At 48.2% G+C, this 26,894-nt stretch overlaps 1 protein-coding gene across 3 annotated transcripts in view; it reads left to right on the top strand.

Moving 5' to 3' along the window:
- Positions 1-26,894, top strand: part of LOC147117741 (acidic amino acid decarboxylase GADL1-like) — a 98,597-nt gene that overhangs the window by 54,099 nt on the left and 17,604 nt on the right. For all 3 annotated transcript variants that reach the window (XM_085988982.1, XM_085988983.1, XM_085988984.1), the window contains 3 exons: positions 1,640-1,721; positions 6,102-6,301; positions 25,142-25,196. In XM_085988982.1, the coding sequence (XP_085845108.1) occupies positions 1,640-1,721; positions 6,102-6,301; positions 25,142-25,196 (337 nt within the window). The remainder of the gene's footprint in view (positions 1-1,639; positions 1,722-6,101; positions 6,302-25,141; positions 25,197-26,894) is intronic.

Consider the following 26,894-nt stretch of genomic DNA (forward strand, 5'->3'; position numbering starts at 1 on the left):
CCTTTCCCTCCACATCGACTGCCCCACCTATACATGGCCACCCCCCCAATCTCATCATCACATGTGGCTTTGATACCTTTGAGGTCTCTTATCATTGACAGAGCTCTCTTCAGCCACCTCTTCAAATCCATATCTCCTACACATCCTCCTGACAACACCCAGTCCCTTCATTGCCACTTTCCACCCACAAACAAAAACCTTCTGCCCACTCGCTCTCTAGTGCCCTCTCTAAACCTGACTGCCTTTTCTTCTGGGCTGTCACTCACGGTGATGGTGACACCTCCATTGATCTCCTCTACAACTGCCTTACCTCCACCACCCTCACGTTTTGGGCCCATCAGATTCTGGATGGCCTTCCACATCCACCACTTTCTCTGGTACAACAACCACCTTCGCCACCTCAAATCAGTGGATTGTAAGTTTTAAGGTACTTGGTGATCTACTACCCTGACTGTCCGGTGACAGGGTTTTCTCAAGTCCAGGCTGTCTTGTTTTTTGGCCAAAATCGCTTGCTACTCCAAGATCATCCTGCAGTGCAGAAACAATGCCATACTCCTTTTTACCACCAGCTTTGACAGAAATGCAGCTGCATCTGGAAAATCAGGCGGGATGTATAATGCCCCTGTTTGCGCCCCCAACAAAGTGGAATTTCACCGCCTTTGATTCCTCACACTTTTTTATGTCACTAGTTTTTATAATGTTAGGCCTCGCCATTGTATTTTAGAGGGGCAATTTACTAGAATCATAGAACTTTACAGCCGGTGCCGACTCGCTGAAAGAGCTCTCCACCTAGCCCCATTCCCTTGGCCTTTCTCCATGGCCATATTTTTCAAGTACTTATTCGCTTCCTATTTAAAAGCTACTGCTTCTCTGAACGTATCTGGTAGGGCATTCCAACAACCCTCTGTATAAAAAAAAAAAAAAAAATTCTGACCTTTCATTTTTTGGTGTTGATCTTAAATTTATGCCCTCTACTAACCAACTCACTCGTCAGCAGAGAGAGTTTTTCCCGATTTACTTCATCAAAACCTCTCTAAGTTTGGATCTCCTCTTAACCTTCTTCTACTAAAAGCCCCAATTTAACTTGTTTCTCCTCATAACAACAACTTGCATTTATATAGCACCTTTAACGTAGTAAAACACCCCAAGGTGCTTCGCAGGAGCGTTATCAAACAAAATTTGACATTGAGTCACATAAGGACATATTGGGACCGTTTGGTTAATGGGGTAGGTTTTAAGGAGTGTCTTAAAGGAAGGAGAGCGAGGCGGAGAGGTTTAGGGAGGGAATTCCAAAGCGTAGGGCCTAGGTAGTTGAAGACGCAGCCGCCAATGGTGGTCGCTGAAAATTGGGGATGCGAAAGAGGGCAGAATTGGAGGAGCGCAGAGTTCTCGGAGGGTTGTAGGGCTGGAGGAGGTTACAAAGATAGGGAGGGGCGCGAGGCCATGGAGGGATTTGAGAACAAAAATGAGAATTTTAATATCGAGGTGTTGCTGGACCGTGAGCCACTGACTAACAATGAGATGACGCCTCATCCATTTCAGATGGTTCTGGCCCTTTCTAGTCATTACACAGTAAGAGCAGTTTTTGAATATTCCCTCTATTTGAATGGCACACTACCTGTTTATTCTTCTTCTTCAGGGCTGACTCGGTTGCCTGGAATCCACACAAGATGCTGATGGCTGGTATCCAGTGCTGCGCTTTTCTTCTGAAGGACAACACAGTGAGTATTCATTATTGCTTGCAGTCAATCAGACACTGAGGCTGAAGGAAAACAATTAGAACTCAATCCAGCCCAAAAGGAAATTTTAATGAGCTGACACATGCCTCTACTTGTCAAATCCTTTCGAAAGTGTCAACTTTCTTCAGCGTGGGACACATGTGTAGGGATTTACGGGACTGTTCTTACTCATTTTCACACACTTGTGTGAAGTGACCGTATTAAACATTTGGTTACTGGAACCAATGAGAATTTTTCAACTAGTTTTGCAGAGAAAGAACTGATGTCAGCATTCAGGGTATTCCCACCAGAGCCAGTCAAGCACACACTATTTACATGAAGCTAGGCAAGCGAAAAAGTTGTTGATTTGTTTGTCCACTAGTTTTGGTACTTTAACAGCTAGTTCACTGCATTTCTGCAATGGTAATGTGATGCTTTCACTGTTTAGTTACCAAGATTGGAGAATTTGTACAGACCAGTGCTGGAAATTGGTCCAAGTTACTGATTGCATTCACACAGTGTCAACAAATCACGGAACCTAATCACTGATCACCGGCATGTGTTGGGTTCTCCTACTTCATCTGCACCCCAGATGTTGGGAAATTCTGGAACTGCTTACAGGAAACTTTGTGATATCCGGCACCGACGGGACCGAGCTGTTGCCGATCTATCAAAACTGCCGGACATACCAGCGTTAATGTTGAAGCATACGGAGATTTGCAGCTCCGTATCTGGCAACAAACACTGTTGCTTAGCAACAGCTTCTAAACAGTCGGCCGTACCTTAGAAGCGTCTCTGTAGCTTAGCAACAGCTTCAGAGAGACTTTGCAGAGCCTGACTGTTGAAAAAAAAGCCACGAGAAGAAAAAAACCTAACAAAACGGCTCCTGATTTCTGCCGGTAGATCGAGGTTTCCGGACATACAACCTCTGGATAAACCAGAGTTTCCTGTACTCCAAATTTGCTTCAAGGTTCAACTGATCAGAGCCATATTGTTGACTTCATGTAAAGATAGTTCACCCCTTCTGCTAGGAAGGAAAAGATCAAGTTTGTGCTCCTGATCCCTTATCCAGCAATTCCTCCCAGAAGGCGTGTGTTGTAATGTAGGGAAACGCGGCAGCCAATTTGTGCACAGCAAGCTCCCATAAATAGCAACATGATAAGGACCAGACAATCTGTTTTTTAGTGATCTTTAGATTGAGCGATAAATATTGGCCAGGACACCAGGGAGAACTTCCCTGCTCTTCTTCAAAATAGTGCCATGGGATCTTTTACATCCACCTAAGAGGGCTGACGAGGCCTCGGTTTAATGTCTCATCCGAAAGACGGCACCTCTGACAGTTTAGCACTCCCTCAGTACTGCACTGGGAGTGACAGCCTGGATTTTTGTGGTCAAGTCTGTGGAGTGGGACATGATCCCACAACCCGCTGACTCGGAGGTAAAAGTGCTACCTACTGAGCCACGGCTGACATCTTATGGCAATGTGGGGAAGAGAGGAGCGGGTTGCAGGGGTGCTACTCTGCCTGAGGTGAATGAAGGTAAAAGCAAGTACAAACAATTTTTAAAGATGTCTTTTTGCAGTGGCAGAAAAACATTAGACATGGCAACAACCACAGCGATGCCAAATGAAGGAATTGAGCTCCCCTCAAACTTTATATTTTGCACTCAGCAAATAAACGCAACCCAGATGTTGCCACAGCTTAACCACCAACCTTTGAGGAATGTCACCTTTTAGATCAATTTGACCTTTCCATTTCCTACAGTCGACATACTTGTGCTGTCTGAGTGAGACCGCCTCCTGAATTTTAGTGCAATTTTGTGCTATTGATGTTTGCCCACTAGGAACTAGGGCTCCCTTCAAACTCGTTCCATGTTAAGTCCTTTAGAACTTAGAGCCATCAGAGGAAGGAAACTTTCTTTCCTGGAGTGGATGCAGTTCCAGATCTCAGCAGTCAAGAGACAGTCTGTGAACGCACTGCATCAGACAGTGCCTAGAACAGTGCATCACTGGCAACAGCCTGAGGCAGTTTTGCAATCATCAGAACTCGGTGCTGTTCTGAGAGTGGTTGTGTGACTTCACAGGGAAATGGCCGAGTGTTGGCAATTTTGACTTTGGCCGATAGTGTAAAACGGGAAATATCGGATCAGCCACCCGTTATACATCTCTCCCCGATTTCCATTGACAAGTCAGCAATTTTCTCACTGCATGGCTTCATGAAAATAGTGTCTGCTTGACTTTGAGAGAGATGTATACTGGGCGGTTAATTGATATCGCCTGTTGTACACTGTCACCCAAAGTCAAAATTACAACCCTTTTTTTGGCATTTTTTTGACAGTTGTAATGGTTTCTACAGATGAAGCTTCTATTCCTTATAATGAGGTACATGAATGTACCAAGTTGCTCTAAGCACCTAGTTCATTAAGTAAAGTGGACCTGTTAACAGCAGTGCAATTTATATGCATCAGTTGTTTGATCAAGTGAGGAATGTCAGAGTCGGGATTTTCTTCAGGATTTTACCACTCGGAGCGGACACTCATCATAACTCAGCCCGGAGTCCCGCCAGGGCCTCGTGCTTCTAACCAGTCCCGCCAACTGACACTTTATTCTTTCTCAAGTGCAGAAAGAGCAGGTGTTTGCACTCTCTGTTCAATTGCATCTCACACTGGGGTCAATATCCGATAGAAATATTAAAGGGCGGAAGAGTGGGACATATAGGTGAATCTCCTGAGGCAGGAACAAATTAAAAGCACCTTACAAGTTAGCCATCCCAGAATGGCTGGCAGCTGCAGCCATCTTTTATTTAGAGGGACAGTACATACCGAGCCAGGATGAACATTGACCATGACATGCGCGTGTGCTTTTCTAAGATACCTCCACGTCTTGGCAGAATTGTTGCTCAGCACCAGCAACAAGTTTCATATTAAATAAAACAATAATAATAAATATATATATTTAAATGTATATAACTTTTTATACAGAAAACACACTTGTGTTGTGTTACAGGGGGGCCTGTGGAATTTTCATAACATGGGAGGGGGCCTCAGAAGCAAATTATTTGAGCACCCCTGTACTAGTGGATTGAAAAGACGAGGCCGAGAGTGGAGCGGCTGAAAAGAGCGTTTTGAAGAAGATAGCATCTCATAATTTTTATACCAAATCTCCTGATTTTTAAGAGTTTGTCTCTTGATTTATGAGCCGGTGGGGTTGGCGTGTCTGATATATTTTTCTTTTATTTCCCCATCCAGCACTCTCCTGGGTTTGTAGTATAATCCATCACATCAATGTCTGCCTTCTGATGATTTTATTTGTGATCATCACTCTGGAGCTGTCAATCCTGGGGAAATGGAATGCTCTCTCTTTTTTGTATCTAGTGCAAACCTAGAATGCTTCCAAGTCACACATAGATGCAGAGTACGGCTCCTTTACTCTTTGCCTAACAGCGTACTTTAAACCCCGCCTCAGAGTAGAATGCCTACTAAATGAGGTTTTTCCCCAATATCCATACTTCCCTGACTGAGATTGTTCTTTAGTCCCAATATGTGCTGAATTGTAGGCAGCAATGTGCATGAAGTTGTAAAGTGAATTGAGATTGCCCCAACTCATTTCTTAAAGGACCCTTACAGCCAGCAAGGCGAGGAGACTTTAATCCTATCAGCCTGGTATGAATTCTAACCAGGGTTGCAGAGGTGAAGTGATACTGTACTGTGCCACCCAGTCACTGGTGGCATTTTATGGAGCCTAGTCAAACAACTAAGATAAGCTTGAGAAGGGATCTCCTGACCGCTCTTTCTTCACTCTGTTACAGTAGATCATTGGCAGGGATCTGAGAAGATAGGTTATGGCATGAGAAGACAAGCTTGAAGATATGGATAGAGCATTTCTCTTTAAATTGAACAAAAATAAAACATTTATGAAGTCTCTGCCTAAATTTGATAATGTGCTGAGAATCCAAGAGATGGGAGCACCAAATGTTGTCACCACAGAATGGGCAACATTCTGTTGAGTTCTCAATCTCGGCTGTGTTGCTTTAGGAGATACTGAGAGATGCAGAGGCTCAGCACTTGCCTGCAGTGAATGGTTTAGAACAGAACTGGTAAAGGCTTGATGAGGAAATTATCTGCCCTGCGGTCCATAAGTGGACCATGGAAACCAATAGGACTGGGGAGAAGCTAGAAGGATTCATACTCTAGAAGCAAGCGTAGAACTGGGGATTTTGCCAGTGGAAGTTATAAAGGGAACACCAGTGCTACCTAGAGTGTCAGGAGAGCACCAACAAACTCTTGAATTACTAAAAAGCTTGGTGTATTTTCAAGTGCGTTGACCTTTTCAATAGTGTCATCAGTATCACATATATTTATTCATCTCTGGCTTCTCCTTTTCAGGGCTTGATAGACAGATGCCACGCTGGTCAGGCTATCTACCTCTTCCAACAGGATAAGTTCTACAACGTTGATTATGATAAAGGTGACAAGTCGATCCAGTGCAGCCGGAGGGCTGATTCTTTCAAATTCTGGTTGACATGGAAAGCTGTTGGATCAAGCGGACTGGAGGAGAGAGTCAACCGAGCTTTTGCATCTGCCAGGTAGGACATTAACCATGACTAGCTGAGTCTCGACAGTAACATGTTTGACTGAAATGGCATTGCTGATTCATGTCCTTGTTGTGGCATCCTGCCAAACTTGAAAGAGCTTATACAGGAAGAACATCTGTACCTAAAATCATACAGCACAGAAGGAGACCGTTCGGCCCATCGTGCCTGTGCCAGCTTAGATTGGGTGAGGGGGTAGGGAGCATCGGGGTAAGGGACATCTCAGCTGAGCCCAATACTCTCTAATTCTGCACGAGTCATTGCACTGAGTGTATCCTTTGAACCATTCTCACAGATAAATGTAGGAAAGTCTAATATATGTAGTCTTACTATGTAAATATGAAACCTAAAACAATACTTAGACCTCTTCATAGAATCATACAGCACAGAAGGAGGCCATTCGGTCCATCATGCCTGTGCCGGCTCTTTGAAAGAGCTATCCAATTAGTCCCACTCCCCTGCTCTTACCCCACAGCCCTGCAAATTTTTCCTTTTCAGGTATTTACCCAGTTCCCTTTTGAAAGTTACCATTGAATCTGCTTCCACCACCCTTTCATACAGTCCATCCCATACAGGGTGCAAAATATATCCGTAATTGGAACTGGATTCGGAGATGGAAGGGACTAGTACTTTGCAAAACAACAATGGTTATTGCTAATCAATGGGTACAAGTAGACAATAGTGCTCATGTTAAAGAGAGAACGAGCCTATAAGTCAAATATGGATAAGGACAAGATGTTGTAAGACCATGTAAGCAGAAAAAAATAGGAATTAAAAACACAAGACGACAAAAGTGGAGGAGTACCCAGTAAAACCAACCAATGAATGGAGGGGACTGGTTTCTTTGCATTAGGTGTGACAAAACTCTAGCCATTAAATTTCACGAATGCATATCTTTGTACCAGCTGCAAGCTCCTGTGGTCCCGCTGTATTACTGTGGTCCCGCTGTATTACTGTGGTCCCGCTGTATTACTGTGGTCCCCCTGTATTACTGTGGTCCCCCTGTATTACTGTGGTCCCCCTGTATTACTGTGGTCCCGCTGTATTACTGTGGTCCCGCTGTATTACTGTGGTCCCCCTGTATTACTGTGGTCCCCCTGTATTACTGTGGTCCCGCTGTATTACTGTGGTCCCGCTGTATTACTGTGGTCCCGCTGTATTACTGTGGTCCCGCTGTATTACTGTGGTCCCGCTGTATTACTGTGGTCCCCCTGTATTACTGTGGTCCCCCTGTATTACTGTGGTCCCGCTGTATTACTGTGGTCCCCCTGTATTACTGTGGTCCCGCTGTATTACTGTGGTCCCCCTGTATTACTGTGGTCCCCCTGTATTACTGTGGTCCCCCTGTATTACTGTGGTCCCGCTGTATTACTGTGGTCCCGCTGTATTACTGTGGTCCCCCTGTATTACTGTGGTCCCGCTGTATTACTGTGGTCCCCCTGTATTACTGTGGTCCCCCTGTATTACTGTGGTCCCGCTGTATTACTGTGGTCCCGCTGTATTACTGTGGTCCCCCTGTATTACTGTGGTCCCGCTGTATTACTGTGGTCCCCCTGTATTACTGTGGTCCCGCTGTATTACTGTGGTCCCCCTGTATTACTGTGGTCCCGCTGTATTACTGTGGTCCCGCTGTATTACTGTGGTCCCGCTGTATTACTGTGGTCCCGCTGTATTACTGTGGTCCCGCTGTATTACTGTGGTCCCCCTGTATTACTGTGGTCCCGCTGTATTACTGTGGTCCCGCTGTATTACTGTGGTCCCCCTGTATTACTGTGGTCCCCCTGTATTACTGTGGTCCCCCTGTATTACTGTGGTCCCCCTGTATTACTGTGGTCCCCCTGTATTACTGTGGTCCCCCTGTATTACTGTGGTCCCCCTGTATTACTGTGGTCCCGCTGTATTACTGTGGTCCCCCTGTATTACTGTGGTCCCCCTGTATTACTGTGGTCCCGCTGTATTACTGTGGTCCCGCTGTATTACTGTGGTCCCGCTGTATTACTGTGGTCCCCCTGTATTACTGTGGTCCCGCTGTATTACTGTGGTCCCGCTGTATTACTGTGGTCCCCCTGTATTACTGTGGTCCCCCTGTATTACTGTGGTCCCGCTGTATTACTGTGGTCCCCCTGTATTACTGTGGTCCCGCTGTATTACTGTGGTCCCCCTGTATTACTGTGGTCCCGCTGTATTACTGTGGTCCCCCTGTATTACTGTGGTCCCCCTGTATTACTGTGGTCCCCCTGTATTACTGTGGTCCCGCTGTATTACTGTGGTCCCCCTGTATTACTGTGGTCCCGCTGTATTACTGTGGTCCCCCTGTATTACTGTGGTCCCGCTGTATTACTGTGGTCCCCCTGTATTACTGTGGTCCCCCTGTATTACTGTGGTCCCCCTGTATTACTGTGGTCCCGCTGTATTACTGTGGTCCCCCTGTATTACTGTGGTCCCCCTGTATTACTGTGGTCCCCCTGTATTACTGTGGTCCCCCTGTATTACTGTGGTCCCCCTGTATTACTGTGGTCCCGCTGTATTACTGTGAGTCACAGCACGCAGGGACGTTCTCTTCCCTTCCAAGGGCGGAAGAGACTTCCCCAGGAGATCAACGCAGCCTGGTTGCACATTGCACAGGAGGGCACAAGCCGGGATGTTATCAGGAGGATCAGGCTGCAGTGGCGCAAACTTTTCAATGATCTCAGTGGATCACGAAATGTTACTGCAAAGCCACACTCAAACTCACCCTGCTGTGCCACTCAACACATCCCCATCACTCTGCCTTCCATACCCTTCTCCTGCACATCTTTACTCACACCAACTTGCCTTGCACCTCCACCCAACCCTCAAGCCATTTAATGAGCTCAATTGTATCCCCTGCCGCTTGGTGTTGGGTCAGTTCTCCGCTGACAGGCCCGACACCTGGGAGACTCGTGTGGAAGCGGGTTGACAGCGGGTTTCCTACCTGCTGTCAATCTTTGCTATTTTGACAGCAGACCTGCCTCCAAAGCCAACCTCTGAGCGTCAGCAAATTCGCGTCCTAAGTTTCAGTACGTGGCTGCCCATTAGAACAAGGGCTTATATCTAAATAAAAGCAGAAAATAATGGGAATACGCAGCATGGCAGTCAGCCTCTGTAAAGAGAGAGAAAGCAGTGTATAATGTTTTGGACGTGATCGGACTGAAGGCTAAGGGATCAGATGTCCGTTTGATGATGGGTTGCACACCCGTAACATCACAACTTGTCTTTACTGTTTACAGGTGCTGACCCACCTGCTGCTTCTCTCCAGAACTTTCTCTTTTTTATTACAGATTTCCAGCATTTGCAAGCCTTTGCTTTTTGCTTTGAGTGCTTCTAAATATCTGTCAAACATGTTTTTTACTAGCTAACTCCCGGCTCCCTCATCTTTTAAATTGATCAGAAACTGCAGTCTCAGTGATGTATAATTTGAGTTATGAAAGATTAAAGAGGGTGAAGTCTGTGCCTGTAATCTGATCCCAAGGCACTATTTCGAAGAAGAGCAGGGGAGTTATCCCCGGTGTCCTGGCCAATATTTATCCCTCAATCAACAGAACAAAAACAGATTACAGGAAACTTTCTGGTATCCGGCACTGACGGGACCGAGCTGGTGCCGTACCATCAAAACTGCCGTAGAAACCAGCGCTAATGTTAAAACATACGGAGCTTTTGAGCTCCGTGTGAATCAACAAACCCTGTTGCTTAGCTTCAAAACAGTCGACCGCAGCTTAAAAGCGTCTCTAGCTAAGCAACAGCTTCAGCTAGACCTTGCAGAGCCTGACTGGGGGAAAAAAAAGCAACGAGAAGTAAAAAAACTTATAGGAAACGGCTCCTGAATTTTGCCGGTAGATAGAGCTTTCCGGACATTTAACCTCCGGTTAAACGAAAGTTTCCTGTATCTGGTCATTATCACATTGCTGCTGCGTTTCCCACATTACAACAGTGACTCCACTCCAAAAGTACTTCATTGGCTGTAAAGTGCTTTGAGACATCCGGTGGTCGCGACAGGTGCTATATAATTGCAAGCCTTTCTTCTTTCTTTCATTGAGCTAGTGCCATTTTGAGGTGTGCCCTGAAGTTCAAATCAGAGAAAATGTTACTCGAAATGTGACTGTCCAGCTCATCCCTAGTATTTCTTTATTAGACACCACAGGTCTTGTTCTACTGACACCACAGAATCTGCTGTAGTTACTGACTTTGATAAATCAGTTCATTGCCACCGTAGACTGAACAGGGATGCCCTTAAATGGACACCTTAACTGCAAACCAGAATCTCACTGTGCAATAGCCTGGCGGAATCCAGATGGCTGAAGGAAGGGTGTGAAATACATTGGCCGGGAAATGTCATACCTTACTGCCGAATGTTAACGCCATATTTCTTCCAAAAAGGCGGCCACCTCGCTTCCGCCCGCTTCTGGCGTGGGACACGGCGGCTGCCATATTGGAGAGGTCGATAGCGCTGCCGTTGCCAGCGCTGGCCTCTCAAATGCAAATATGCAGATCGTGATGTCAATCGGCGTGCAACGCCTGATTTGACAGATGGCTGTGATTTTGGACATCGCTGCACACCATAACACACTCTCCTGACCATGGTTAGGAAGAACGTGCCTGCAGCAGTACTGCAGAGATGCTGTCAGCACTTCTTAAAGGGACACATAACATCTTTCAGGTAAGTTTCGATTTTAGCTTTAGGAGATTTTTTAAATATCTTATTGAAGCAGTGGCTTGGTGCAATACATTTAAAAAGTTGTTAAAGTGTGCAGGGGTGCTGCTGGACGCTTGCAAGGCTTTGGATGGTAAATGAAGGCCTCTGGGAAGACAAAAAATGTTAGAAATACTCAGCAGGTCAGGCAGCATCTGTGGAGAGAGAAACAGAGTTAGCGTTTCAGGTCAAGATACTGCTTGACCTGCTGAGTATTTCCAGCATTTCAGATTTCCAGCATCCACAGTATTTTGCCCCTGAGAAGACCACTGGCTCACAGTGCTGGGGGGCACATGGAGATGAAGCAGAGGCAGCAAAGGGGAACAAGCTGCACAGAGGCAAGAGGAAGATGCCAAAGAGGAGGAATCAGACGGAAGGTTGCAACTCAGACAGCCCCTTTCTGGCCGGGATATCCGGGATCGAATCATCCGCCTGCAGTACCAGTGACCACAACCCCAATTCCCCTTTCAACATTAGTCCTACACTTACCTTCCATCTGTTACTGACCATCACAGCGTCCTCTTGGTCACAATGCTGAAATAAAAGCCACCACAAAGCAAACTTTCCAATGCAACTTTATCCATATATGCATCCAATATGACATCAAGGAATCAACTAATCACCCTTGTGTATTCCCTTAGTGACTGTTTTGCATCTGCCTTTGCCTATCCTAGTGATATCATGCAGTGCTACCCCAGTGGCTGCAGCATGGCTGGTGGAAGTGCTGCTGACTTTCAGTGGGGGACACTGCAGATGGCCTTGCAGGACGACCTCAAGGAGCTGGTGGCTGGGAGTGTGAAATCGAGTGACGGTATTTCTTTTTCTTCTTCGCTCTCCTCTCCCTCTGCTTGGTGAACCACTGGCTGGGCAGACTGGATTTCTTGAGTGTCTGAAATGAGGAAGGCACAAGAGTATGTTTGTGGTGAGGGGAGGGCAGGAAAGCAAGCGATGCATGCTTACACCATGTGCAGCTTGTACATCAGAAGATATTGTGGGATGAGGGGGAAGTGGGATGTGAGAAGGAGGATAACGTATGAGGATACCAGCATCTTATATTCTTTCAGCCCCGCCCCTGCCAATCATCTCTTCCAAGGGGGGTGAGGTGAAGCTAGGAATGCGAGGAGTGCCTCTTGTTTGGTAGAGATTGTTGGTCGGTGAGTGATGGTTGGGGGCGGAGTCATGCATTGAGCAGTGTGTGAGGCTAGTACGGCAGCTGGCAGGAGACGGCTTTTGATGATGCACTCACTGACCTTGACTACTGGTCTGAGGCCATGAAACTCCTTTGGGCACTGGAGCCAGGTTATGGGGGCGGCACTGCTGGCAGTGACAGCCTCGGCGATCTGGTCCCACATCCTTCATTCTGGAGGGCCTCCTGGCCCCCTGTGGGTAAAGGACCTCTCTTCCACTTTTGACCCCCTGCACAAAGCTGGAGTGCTGCATGCGAGACCCTGGGTGCTCTTTCACTGGCCTGTTGAGCCATTCGTGTTAGTGCTGAAGCACTTATCATTTTTTACATGCAGAAGGCAGTTCAGCTTTAGGAGCTGAAGACTGCCTAGTTTGGAATGATTTTTAACGGGTTTTTTTCAGAAGGCAGTTGAGCTTTAAGGGCTAGAGACTGCCTTTTTTTTACATGATTTCAAATTTTTTTTTAAAAGTAAGTTCCCCTTTAAGGGCTCGAGACTGCTTTCTAAAATGACAGCCTTACTTTAAGAAAAGGCATCCTCGCTCCAGGGACGCGGCATTGGTCCTCGTGCTGAGTGCACAGCCTGAAACAGCGCGTTGGTTGCTCGGCTGTTTGCTGAAATCATTCAAATCAGCAGGCAGCACCAAGATAATGGTGCCCCCTGCGATCTTTTTACTGGCGCAAGCAAATCTCGGCCCGCGTTTCACCGCCCGTCCTCGGACCTTATCGAATTTCTAGGCCATTGTGTCTTCATCTTTAAGATTCAGCCAAATATGCAATACAGAGAGAATTAGATATTACATAGAATTTACAACACAGAAACAGGCCATTCGGCCCAACTGGTCTATGCTGGTGTTTATGCTCCGCACAAGCCTCCTCCCACCCTACTTCATCTCGCCCCATCAGCATATCGTTCTGTTCCTTTCTCCCTCATGAACATGACATTAATGATGACAAACCTACTCCTGTTTCGTTACAAGTATAGGACACGATGACATAAATCACATTCCCATAACACTTCTTGAGGCATCATTACAAAATAAGCACAACTCTTGTTTGCTACCATTATCTTCAAACAGTTAAAGCAAGATGGCCATTTTTCTTGCTGTCGTCCCTTTTTTTCCACACAACAGATTGATCTGATGACTTAATGCTTTTGGTCTCTGGGGATTTGCTTTTAGCTGTATGTGGCTGCTAAGGTGCCAAACCCTCTGTCGGGTAATTGTTAATGACAGTTCCCGCGATACAGCGCGGGATATATGCGAGACTGGGCCATTTTCCAGTCGGCATAGTTTGGACTGCACTCTTAGGAGATTGTCCGCTTCTTTCAGCCTTGCGGAGGATCACTGGGTTTGGGATCTCTTCCTTGAAGCACGAAACCTAAAAGGCCACTCTGTGGGAGGTGTCGGACAGACTGCTTAAAGCTAAAATCTGCCTTTGCCCAGCAGAGTAGGTGCTGAACTCCGTGGCCCCAGTTACATGAGATCAGTGCTGCAGTGCTACACTAAATACATGTTGAGATAACCTGGCTAGTAGAAGTTTTAATTCCCAAATGGCAGTTCTATCAATCCCCAGGAAAGATGCAATCAAAATAAATCGATTTCCCCCCACCCCCATAAAGAAACACTGATAAAATATTGTACAGATTGTACTTGCAGGGTCCAGGCATCAAACTGCTAAGGTTTTAGCAATTTAGTTGATGGTTGGTGGTTTTTCTTTTATTAAGTGCACTGCCCACGCTTTCTGATGAAACGCAAAGGTTCTGCAGTTCCACTCCATCAGCTGAACTTCCATCTGCTTGTGCCCAAAGATCCAGACCTCCCCACTGCAAACGGAGGGGTCTGAGGGCGGAAATGGGGGGGGGGGGGCTGTGGGGGGAGTTATTCGCATTGCATGTACAAGAGTGCTTCAGTGATGCCCGCCCTAGACTGCTGGTCAGAGTGGAACCATGCTGCTCTGATGGTGGCGAGACCATCCCAGATTGATTGTCTTTCCCTGCCAAAGGTTTGGAGCCTGCCCAAGTCTCTCAGCTGGCCTGAGTTTGAAAGATTCACACACAAGCTCTGCCCCCTCCCCATTGAAATTTAAAGAGCCTCCGGATATGGGGTAGAGTCCTGGTAGAACCATGTTCCATCCCAAATTCTTGCCCCTGCCCCCTCCCAAGTGGAAATCTTCCATTCCATCCTGCTAGTGCTCAGACATTTTAGGGCCCAAGACTCGAATTTAAGTGGCTATGACCTTTAAAGGGGCACTGTTTTCAAGAAAGTGTTTAGCAAATATTTTGGGGGAGAAATTCGGTATTGCCCCGCTTGGGGTGCAATTATCGGCCGGGCGCAAAGTTTAGCGCCTGGCGCTAATTATCGCCTCCGACTGCAGACTTGGCTTCTATCGCCCCTGGAGGTGATTGGAGCGCTAAATCAGACGCTACACACCTCTCTTAAGGCGCTAACACCAAGGAGCGAGGTGCTACCTCAGAGCACTGACGAAGCTCATGTGATGTCAGTCAGCAATGGAACACAGACACACTGGCGCCGGCCAGTTCTTAAAGGGGAGGGTCGATCTTGCTCTCCATCCACACCCTGCTCATTGCAGCCTTGAATCTCGGCCTGGCGAGACCTGTACATCAAATCTGTTGGAAAGAACAATGGAGAGGCCGAGGGAAAAAGCTCAGAGTGCAGCCCCCACAGTCTCTTCTAAATCGATGCAAGGAAGGTCAAATCAAAATGAATCTGCAAAGTGCTGCTCAGTACCCAAAACTCCTTCACACAGCATTGAATCTCTCCAGAAGTCTCTCTCTCTCACTCAGAATGCGTGGTGCAAAAATGTCGCCGGAAAAAAAGGCAGGAAGCGGTCGCCTTTAAATAGTGCTCCCCCAGTCCCTTTCTGACTGCAAAACGCTCTCCTCAGCCTGTTGTTGCTAGCGGCAGGCGGTAAGGCAGGGGGCGCCACACAATATCCGGTCCGGGGCGTTGTATACTCGACTGGCGTCTCGATCTGCGGGCGCTAACGGGAGGCGCAAAGCAACCGAATTTTCCCCCCTTTGTCCTTTGGGCAGGGAGAAAAGCCAAAAGAGTTATGGCTCACCTACATTACAACAATATCGCAAGAAGTCGAATGATGCTGTGTTTCAATATAGTTTTATATCATTGAGCCGTACATTTATAAATAAGCAGAAACAGGTTTGGGCCAACGCTTTTTAATGAAGTCTTGTTGAGCAATATGAAGAATTGAGATCAGGTCGGTATAATCACTATCATCATCAAAAGATTTACAAATGAATTTCAGAATGTTCTGGAATTTCCCAACTTGGATAAAAACCAGCAAATCTAATGACTAATGTCAGCCACAAACATGATTTGTCGATCAGTTTAGTGATTAGTTTCCAGGATTTGGTGGTACTTTGTAAAATACAAATTACCAATACTGCTCTACAGATTTTCAAGAACTAACTTGGCAAGTGTTTTTCCAGATACAGTTGAGAGATGAAGGCTCTTTATGCCATTGTACCGTAAAATTTGCGCAGTTATCTTACATAGAATTTACAACACAGAAACAGGCCATTCGGCCCAACTGGTCTATGTTGATGTTTATGCTCCACACGAGCCTCCTCCCACCTTACTTGATCTGACTCTATCTTCTATCTCTTTCTTCCACATGCACTTAGCTAGATTCCCCTTAAAGGCATCTATGCTATTTGCCTCAACTACTTCATGTGGTAGCAGGTTCCACATTCTAACCAATCTCTGGGTAAAGAAATTTCTCCTGAATTTCCTATTGGATTTGTTGGTGACCATCTTATATGGCCCCTAGTTTTGGACTCCTCCACAAACATCTTCTCTGTCTACCCTAGCAAACCCCTTCAAAATTTTAAAGACCTCTATCAGGTCGCCTCTCAACCTTCTGTTTTCTAGAGAAAAGAGCCCCAGCCTGTTCGGTCTTTCCTGATGGTTATAACCTCTAGAAGGAAACATTGTCACTGAATTGGTCAACAGGATATTTTGCAACTACAGAGTGACTTGGGTGAATAGGTGATGAGCCAGCTCCCAAACTCCCTGAAGTATAGTAAGCAGTAAACGGACTATTGCAATCGGAATAACTTTCAACAGGATCATGTAAAAATGTCAGACAGGAAGTGACCAACTGGTCCATCCGGCCTGTCCCATATAGTGGAGGGCCTAGAAATTCAGTAGCGTTCGCCAGCCGTTAACGCCTTAAGAGGGGTAGATTTCCAGCGCTAGGCACTTAGCGCCCGGGCGCAGTCCGAACTGCGCCTACGCCCAACTTCAGTTGACATTTAGCGCCGGCGCAAAGTGTTTGCGCCCGCTCAGCTGCGCGCGCAGCTTATGACGTCATTTCGTCGTGCAACGTTGTTTGTGCGCCCCAAACCGGAAATTCAGTGGCGCCCGCCCAATGTGGGCGTGGCGCTGTTAAGAACTGTGAACTGGAACGCAGCAGAGGCCCTGCGGGCCTCGGGGAGCGCTAATTAAAGGGCACTTAGACTGAACTATAAAGGCCAGCCATTTTGCTGCCATGACTTTAGTGCTTTGGATTTCTGGACAGAGACCAAGGAACAGACCTTACTGATTTGGGACAACATAGGAGAGGTATTTTTGGATTCTGGCCAGAGCTTGGAAATTAGACTCATTGTGATTTCACTGTTTGCAAGTTTATTATGGGGGCTGCATGGGGTTCCAACCCTCAGTTCCAGCATTATGTGCGAAGGGCTCGCAGACGCTGTGTAAGAGGGCCAGCCATGCCTAGACGCAGAGGGGCCATCAGGCGTTGGCAACGTAGGCCTTACCCACTCAGGGAATACCGGCAGCAGGTGTCCTATCTCACCATGACTGCCGCGCATTGTGTTAAGAGGCTGCGCTTCAGAAGGGAGGTGGTTGCAGAGATCTGCCAGCTGCTTCACAGAGATCTGCATCCACAGCTGATGTGCAGGACGTCTCTGTCGGTGGAAGTGAAGGTCACGGTGGCTCTGAACTTTTATGCAAGCGGCTCCTTCCAAGCCGCTGCTGGGGACATAGCGAACATCTCCCAGTTCGCCGTGCATCGCTGCATCCGGCAGGTCACCGATGCCCTTTTCGCAAGGAGACACCAATTCATCTCCTTCCCCATGACCCTAGAGAGGCAGGAGCAGCGTGCAGTCGGATTTGCCAGGATCGCCGACTTCCCCATGGTGCAGGGCGCCATTGACTGCACGCATGTGGCTATGCGGGCACCTATCGACAATGCCGAGGATTACCGCAACCGGAAGGGCTACCATTCCCTCAATGTACAGCTGGTGTGTGACCACAGGCAGCGCATCCTAGCTGTCAATGCCCGCTTTCCAGGAAGCAGCCACGATGCATTTATCCTGCGCCAGACTACTGTGGCTGACATGTTCCAGGCACAGCCTCCACCAAGGGGATGGCTTATTGGGGACAAGGGCTACCCTTTGTGTACATGGCTCATGACCCCGCTCCGCGCGCCCAGGACCCCTGCGGAGGAGGCATACAACGAAAGCAATCAAGCCACAAGGAACATCATAGAGCAAACGATTGGCGTCCTCAAGCAACGGTTCCGCTGCCTGGATCGTTCCGGCGGATCTCTACAGTATTCGCCGGATAGAGTCTCCCAGTTCGTCGTCGTTTGCTGCATGCTGCACAACCTGGCTATCCGCAGGACTCAGGCACTGCCACCTCGCGTTGGACCACCACCTCAGGAGGACGAGCAGGAGGACCATGAGGAGGAGGAGGAGTACCAGTCCAGGAGGGAGCCACAAGGTCCAAGGGCCGTCCGCCGGTGGCTTATTGAACGACACTTCTAGGCCCCCTGTCAGGGAATGGCTTGTGGCAATGAACGCACCTGAATGCAGCCGCTCCGCAAGCCCTCAGCCGGTTAACGCAACAACCACTTGAAACATGACACCTGGACAAGCTGAAAAAATAAAAAGCTTTATTTAACAAACTCCGGGCCCTTCCCACATGAAACAGAAAAACAGACAAGACCCCCAAAAAACAGTCAAAAACATATCTCACTCCCACAACCTGGGGAGGAATAACAAAAATTGTCCTTCCAATTGGCCTTCATCCTCGGCCTTACCAAAATAAGCCCCCCCCCTCCAGAACACAAACACCCCCATATAAAAAAACATTTGCCTTCATCTTCGGCCTTACCAAAATAAGCCCCCCCCCCCTCCAGAACACAAACACCCCCATATAAAAAAAACAGTTGGCAACACACTCTACTTGGTGTGCCGAGAGGGCGAGTCCTTGTGCAGGCTTCTCCGGCCCCTGCCCGACCTGTTGCTCCGCCTCAACCTGGGCCCTGTGGGTGTTGCAAGGCTGGGGGAAGGCTCCTGAGGGGCACAATGCGTGACAGCAGATGCCCTTGGGGGTCGGCCTAGACGAGGTCCGGCCCTGGAGGGGCCGGCTGCTGACTGCTGCAGCTGTGGCTGGCCAGCATCAGTCTCTCCAGCAGCTCGTCGCACCTTGGCTGGGGGAGTGGCAGTGGCAGCTGCAGCAATGGGGGCAAGCTGGCTGATGCCAGGCGCTTGCTGGTCGCCAGAGACACTGGCACTCGGCCGGCCTGGCACTGCAGCAAGCGCAGCAATCTGGTGAAGGCCAGACCGCTGGGTGCCCTGGCGATGCTTCCGTGACACAGCGAGTGTGGCAGAAGTGAGTGCGCGAACTGCCCTGGTCTGTGCCCGCATCAGATCAGCCAGTGTCTGGACGGCACCACTCATGAACTCGCGACTCGCGTCCTGTGCTGCCGCGAGTTGGTCGACACCCCTGGCCTGTGCTGCCGCGAGTTGCTCGACACCCCTGGCCTGTGCTGCCACGAGTTGCTCGACACCCCTGGCCTGTGAGTCCCCGAAATTGGCCACACTATGAGCCAGGGACTCAATGGCCTGAGGCAACTGTCCCACAACCCCCATGAACTCGTTGTGGCGCCGCTCCGAGGCTGCGGACATTTCATCAAGGAGGCGCACCTCCTGGGCGAGGACCGTCTCCGGACTGGAGGGCGGACTCTCCCTCTGGGGAGAAGGCCGCCGAGCTGCCCGACCCTTCCCGCGTGCCTGGACGCCACTGGGCCCAGCAACTGCCCTCCTCTGCAACACTTCCCCCCTCTGGGGAGAAGGCAGCCGTGCTGCCCGACCCTTCCCGCGTGCCTGGACGCCACTGGGCCCAGGAGCTACACCCCCCTGCAACACTTCCCCCTGGCTCTCCTCCAGGCAAGACGTGTCCCCTCCATTGCCATCCCCTGGCGCGGATGAGGGTTCCCCCGATGTGCCGCCTTCCTTTTGGTCCTCGTCGTCCTCCTCTTCCGAGGGACTGGCACTCTCAGCTTCAGGGACCTCCTCCTCACCAGCTGAAAGCAGGAAGGCACAAGAGTAGCTTTAGAGTGAGGACAGGGCGTCAGCGAGGGAGGCATGAGTAGTGCCATTATGCGCATTGGTGGGACAGTGGCAAAGGATGTAGATCTGAAGCGCAAGGGGAACCAGAGAGGTCCAAACGGTCATGTCCTTACCATTGGGTCCCAGCACAGGGTCGGCATCTCCAATAGCAACGGGGCCAGTCACCCGGCCACGCACGAGTCAAGCCACGCTCTCCTCCAGCTGACTGAGCTGCTGGAACTGGGGACGGCCTCCCCCGGTGACAGTCTGGCTCTTCAAATTCCGCGCCAGCTTGGCCTGCAAGAGAAAGGACGGCCTCTAAGTACAGTGTGGTGCCCTGTTGTTGTGTGCACTGCCTCCCATGGTCGAATAGCTTGGCCAGTGTGTTAAGTGCAGAGAGTGCTATTGATGATCATGCCAGTGCCATAGCTGCGGGAGGAGGGCTGGCCATTAGGTCTTTGAGGTCCCTTTGCCCATAATGTGAGGTGCACATGCAAGGATGAGGAGGACACTGGAAAGGGTACTCACCCTGACCAACCGACTGAGGTCGTTGAACTTCTTGCGGCATTGGTCAGCAGTCCTGGGGACATCGCTGTTGGCTGACACCCTCAGGGCGATTTCCCTCCAGGCTCTCCTGTACTGCCTCCTGGGAGCCTTCTTGCCACTGTCCGGGCACAAGATCTCTCTGTTCTTTTCCAACCCCCTAAGCAGCACCCTCAAAGCATGCTCTGAGAAGCGCTGCGCTCGTTCACGGGCCTTCTGCATGGCTTCAGGCGCTATTTGGGTCCACCAGCAGTGTTCAGGCCTAGCTGCAGGGCTCCACTATCCAGGGCGTGGCTGCAGACAAAGTCGACCCTTCCCCCTTTAAGAGCTGGCCGGCGTCAGGGTGTCTGCTGTCAATCAAAACATGATCGCACCTGCGCTGCGCCCGGCCTCGGCGTTATCAGTCCGCACCGCCGGCTTAGCGCCTAAAGATAGGAGTGCAACGCCAGTTTCAGCGCTCGCCCAAACTCCTTGGCCAAAGCTACTGAATTTCGGCGAAGTGGCCTCCACTTTCCGGCGGGCGCTAACTTTAGCGCCCGCCCGACTTTACCGCCCCAAAAGTGGCTATACTGAATTTCTAGGCCGAGGTGCCTTATGCACCATGATACAGACACTCTTTACCAACCCCGAGCCATGAAATCTCCTGGGAGAGATGAAAAAACAGATAGATACCCAGGCCAATAAGTGAAAAAAAATCTGGGAAATTCCTCTTTGACCCCTTTAAGCATATTAATGTAATATACATCACTTGGACCCTGACACTGATCGATGGAGTCTTACTTATTCTGTACACAAGCTCAGAATCATGGGTTGAAATCTGGCTCAGCGATAACTGACAGGAGCAGCACATATTCTTGACAGGTGGCAGCTGTGAGCTGTGAAAAGAGCTCACAGTCCAGAGACCAACAGACACCGATCTGATTGCAATAGAATTGGTAAGAGCATGGGGTGGTGGAGGGAGCATATTGTTTGATTTCAGGCTGTACAGACTGCATGGATGAACTACAGAATTTGTTCATCCTAGTTTGGCATAAAAATAAAACAAAAAAGGTGACTCAACCGTGGCTAACAAGGGAAATTAGGGATAGCATAAGATCCAAGGAGAGGACATATAAATTGGCCAGAAAAAGCAGTAAACCTGAGGATTGGGAGCAGTTTAGGATTCAACAAAGGAGGACAAAGGGATTAATTAAGAAGGGGAAAATTGAATATGAGAGTAAGCTTGCAGGGAACATAAAAACTGACTGTAAAAGCTTTTATAGATATGTGAAGAGAAAAAGATTGGTGAAGTCAAGCGTAGGTCCCTTGCAGTCAGAATCAGGGGAATTTATAATGGGGAACAAAGAAATGGCAGACCAATTAAATACATATTTTGGTTCTGTCTTCACAAAGGAGGACACAAATAACCTCCCAGAGATGTCGGGGAACATAGGGTCTGATGAAAGGGAGGAACTGAAATAAATCAGTATTTGTAGGGAAATGGTGTTAGGGAAATTGATGGGATTGAAGGCGGATAAATCCCCAGGGCCTGATAATCTACATCCTAGGGTACTTAAGGAAGTGGCCCTAGAAATAGTAGATGCATTGCTGATCATCTTCCAACATTCGATGGAATCTGGAACAGTACCCATGGATTGGAGGGTAGCTAATGTTACCCCACTGTTCAAAAAAGGTGGTAGAGAGAAAAAACAGGGAATTACAGACTGGTAAGCTTGACATCGGTAGTGGGGAAAATGCTAGAGTCCATTATAAAAGATGTAATAGCAGAGCACTTGGAAAACAGTGACAGGATCGGACAAAGTCAACATGGATTTACAAAAGGTAAATCATGCCTGACTAATCTACTGGAATTTTTTGAGGATGTAACTGGTAAAATAGATAAGGGAGAACCAGTGGACTTTCAGAAGGCTTTTGACAAGGTCCCGCATAAGAGATTAGCGTGTAAAGTTAAGGCACATGGGATTGGGGGCAAGGTATTGACTTGGATAGAGAACTGGTTGGGAGACAGAAAGCAAAGAGTTGGAATAAACGGGTCTTTTTCCGAGTGGCAGGCAGAGACTAGTGGGGTACCGCAGGGATCGGTCCTTGAACCCCAGCTATTCACGATATATATTAATGATCTAGATAAGGGAACTAGATGTAATGGCCTAGAAATTCACTATGGCCCCGCCAGCTGGCTAGTGCCCAAAAGTTAGCGCTGGGCGGGAAGCCTATAGCGATCGTCAGATAGTCATTGTTAGCGCCCCAATTCGGAAGCGGGCGCTATACCAGGGTGTGCCCGCCTCCGCTTGGTGTGCTGACACTGAATATCAGCGCTCTTGGCGCCGCTGCGCCAGGCGCTGCGCAGCGGCAGGCTGCGGTACTGCAGGCCTCCTCCTTCTCTTAAGGGGGAGCTGCCTGCAACAGGGAGATCGCCGCTGGATAGTGCCGGCAAATGAGCCCGGCACCACGGAGAAGTGCCAGGCTCGCGGAAAGCAGCCGGCAATGCCGCGGCGGGGGGGGGTGGGTGGAGGAGGCCGGGGAAGGAGGTGCGGGCAGGCGGCCGCCGCAAAAGCGGCCGGCCGCACCTTCCGCTTTAAAGCGCCCCACTAAGGCAGCAGGACGGCCTCGTTTTCTGGTCGCTGTTTGCGGCCGCTTCGGAGGAGGCGGCCGCAACTAAATATGGGGATCGGCGCGGTTTCGGGGCGGAACCGGGGCACTGCGCACACCGATGACGTCATCGGTGCCGGCGCAGCGCTAACGGCTACCGCCGCCAATACCGCTGCACTGAATGTCTGCGCAAACTCATTTTTGGCGCAAAATCACCCTTTAGGCGTTAACTGGGCGCAAAGCTGGCAGCGCCTTAATGAATTTCTAGGCCAATATCTCCAAATTTGCAGATGACACAAAGCTGGGTGGGCGTGTGTGCTGTGAGGAGGATGCCGAGAAACTCCAGTATGATTTGGACAGGTTGGGTGATTGGGAAAAAGCATGGCAGATGCAATATAACGTGGATAAATGTGAGGTTATCCACTTTGGTGGCAAAAACAGGAAGGCAGATTATTATCTGAATGGCAATAGATTGGGAGAAGGAGAAGTGCAACGAGACCTGGGTGTCCTTGTGCACCAGTCGCTGAAGGTAAGCATGCAGGTGCAGCAGGTGGTTAAGAAGGCAAATGGTATGTTGGCCTTCGTAACGAGAGGATGTCTTGCTGCAGTTGTACAGGGCCTTGGTGAGACCACATCTTGAGTATTGTGTGCAGTTTTGGTCGCCTTATCTGAGGAAGGATGTTCTTGCCATGGAAGGAGTTCAGCGAAGATTCACCAGGCTGATACCTGGGATGGCAGGAATGAAGTATGAGGAGAGATTGGGACGATTGGGCTTGTACTCGCTGGAGTTTAGAAGAATGAGAGGGGATCTCATTGAAACTTATAAAATTCTGACAGGACTGGACAGACTAGATGCAGGAAGGATGTTCCCAATGGTCGAGGAGTCCAGAACCAGGGGTCACAGTCTAAGGATAAGGGGTAGGCCATTTAGGACAGAAATGAGAAGGAATTTCTTCACCCAGAGAGTGGTGAACCTGTGAAATTCTCTACCACAGAAGGCAGTAGAAGCCAATTCATTAAATATATTCAAGAAGGAGTTGGATATATATCTTAAGGCTAAAGGGATCCAGGGGTATGGGAGAAAGCAGGGACCGGGTACTGAAATTGGATGATCAGCCATGATCACATTGAATGGCGGAGCAGGCTCGAGGGGCCGAATGGCCTACTCCTGCTCCTATCTTCTATGTTTCTATGTATAGATAATAAGGTACCCATATCAAAACTGGTAGTTCATCTGGCACAGGTAGGATAGGTGTCAGCTGTAGCTCAGTGGTAGCCCTCTCGCCTTGGAGTCAGAAGGTTGTGGGTTCAAGCTCCACTCCAGGGACTTGAGCAGAAAAGGCTGACGCTCCAGTGCGGTACTGAGGGAGTGCTGCGTTGTTGGAGGTGGCGTCTTTCGGATGAGACGCTAAATCGCGGCTCCGACTGCCCTCTCAGGTGGGCGCAAAAGTTCTTGTGGCACAATTTTGAAGAAGAGCAGGGGAGTTCTCCGTGGTGTCCTGGCCAATATTTATCCCTCAACCAACATCGCTAAAATAGATTATCTGGTCATTATCACATTGCTGTTTGTGGGAGCTTGCTTGCGCAAATTGGCTGCCTTGTTTCCTACATTACAACAGTGACTACACATCAAAAAGTACTTCATTGAATGTAAAGTGCTTTGGGATGTCGTAAGGCCATGAAATGCGCTATATAAATGCAAGTTCTTTCTTAATACCACTCTTACCACTAGGCATTATTATATGTCATATCATAGATGCCATTCCCCTGGTTCAGGCTTGGTTTGACTGATCCCTCCTGCAACAGTAAAGTTCTTCCATCTGTACTGGTGCCTGCAATACATTTGTGCAGGTTGCTTCCAGGACAGTTTGAAAGGAGCCCTACAAGACCCTACTCCATAGTTTGATACAGAAGGGAAAGCAGTAATGCAATTGGCATGGCAGAGTTCATTTCACAGGTCACGTCTGCCTCTGCATGGTCATTAAAAAAAATATGCTAGCTTTAATAACCACAGCGGGTATTGGGAATAACACGATAAGACCTGTACCAGTGCAGTGGTTGTAAGTCTATATATCTAAGGCGCATGTCATTTTGCCCTAATTTAATCTAAATGGTAATAGTTCTCACACTGTTTTCAATAAATCTTCATGTACCACTTACCAGCCTGGAACAGTGGTGACTAAGGAAAGACGTGTACTGGATTAGAATGGATTGGAACATACAGGCTGCCTATAACTCTTAAGAATTTCTGCCTTGCAAATCAAGTACAATACATTGGTGACTCTACTCACAGAGACAGCATTAGACCTGGTATTTGGCTTGTCGAGCTTGCCGTGATGTATGGTTTGGGACAATTTTTAAAAGTGGAAATACATTGATGGTTATAACTTGGTACCCATGGAACAAAACAGTGTTTGATTCTAATTGCAGGTATTTGGCTGATGAAATTAAGAAGAAGAAGAAGGAATACAGGCTGATTTTGGAGGTAAGCAATGTTATGCAAATCTTTGACCTTTGACTTCTCCTGTGGAGATCGTCCCTGTGGGATGATTATTAATTTGTCCCTATGTTTAGGGACATAACCTTACTGGGTCTAACCTTGAGTGGAGACAACAACCGCAGAAATTGGTAAAAAGATTACTAAACACTTTATTCGATTGTCGAACAACGATAAACAACGGCTCTAAATAATACTCACAACTGGGAACACGGTTCAGAACGCAGATTGACCAGACTGTTGTTCTGGGGAGGGCCAGGAGTGTCTACCGAATCGATTCTTCCTTGTCTTCTTCATGTTGCCTCTGCTCCCTCTCTTTTATACAGTTTTTTGAGGTTTTGCCTTCTGGTTTCCGACTCCTATAAAAGGGGCTCCTCTGTCATCGTTACTTTCTGTTGCCGTATCCAAAGTCCCGACCTTTCATAGAATTACATAGAATACAGAACACAACAAATCCATGCTGCTGTTTATACTCCACTCGAGCCTCCTGCCATCCTTCCTCATCTAACTCCAACAGCATAACCCTCTATTCCCTTCTCCCTCATCTAACTCCAACAGCATAACCCTCTATTCCCTTCTCCCTCATCTAACTCCAACAGCATAACCCTCTATTCCCTTCTCCCTCATATGCTTATCTAGCTTCCCTTTAAATGTGTCCGTACTCTTTGCCTCAACTACTCCCTGTGGTAGCGAGTTCCACATTCTCACCACTCTCTGGGTAAATAAGTTTCCTGTTCTGTGTCTATTTTCTGCTGTTTTCTTAACAGCAGACCAAAGTTTGTGGTTTGTTGCTGTTCCAGTTTACCTTTTACTGTTTTCTGTCTTTCTTAGCAGTAGACAAAAGTCTGTGTCTCTGATTCACTTACAGGCTGGGTTTTCCATTCGCCAAAGAGCCAAAAGTTCATGACATTTGAATGACCCAAAACAGGCCTGTACCTCATCTCCCCCACACCTCCCAGTGATTCTCAGAGTTAGATATCTGTCCCCGTTCCTATTCTCTGCACCTTGTTATACCATCTAGTATCAGAAGGCAGCCTGAAATTGAGGCGAGCAGCCGGCTCAGTAGAGGTTTAAGGAGCTGGGTCTATTTACTTTAGAGCAGCGCAGACTTAGAGGCGACCCGATCGAGGTTTATAAAATAATGAAAGGGCTGGAAAGCATGCCTATTGATAGATTATTCCAGGTTAATTGATTGGGGAGGACCAGAGTTTAAACTATGCAACAGTAGGAACAGACTGGATGTTAGGCAGTTCTTCTTTCCTCAGAGAGTAGTGAGCAACCCAGGAGAAAAATCATTAAAAAAATTGTGTTTCTGTTTCATTTCCTTTTGAACACTTTTGTTTATTAGTCATCAAAAGATTGGAGTTAGGAAAAAGGCAGCTTGACTTGCAGGAGATCATATGATGAAATCTCCAGATATACATCCAACCAAGTTGGCAACCCTAAAACGGGCGATATCAAACTGACCGCCCATTATACACCATGCCTGATGTTCCTTTCCATTGACTGTATAATGGGAGGCTAATTCAGCTTCGCCCATTTTACATCATGGACCAAAGTTAAAGTGACCTCTCAAAAGGTCCCCTGCCCCTTCAATGATTGGCGCATAACATCGGGAATTTCAGAGTCGAATATCTGTTTCTTATGTGTGGTTTCAAAAACCTCTTGAATGATGTGTCCAATTAT

The sequence above is a fragment of the Somniosus microcephalus genome, chromosome 5 (genome assembly GCF_052327205.1).
Source record: "Somniosus microcephalus isolate GS21.2 chromosome 5, FLI_Smic_1.0, whole genome shotgun sequence".
Lineage (NCBI taxonomy): Eukaryota > Metazoa > Chordata > Chondrichthyes > Squaliformes > Somniosidae > Somniosus > Somniosus microcephalus.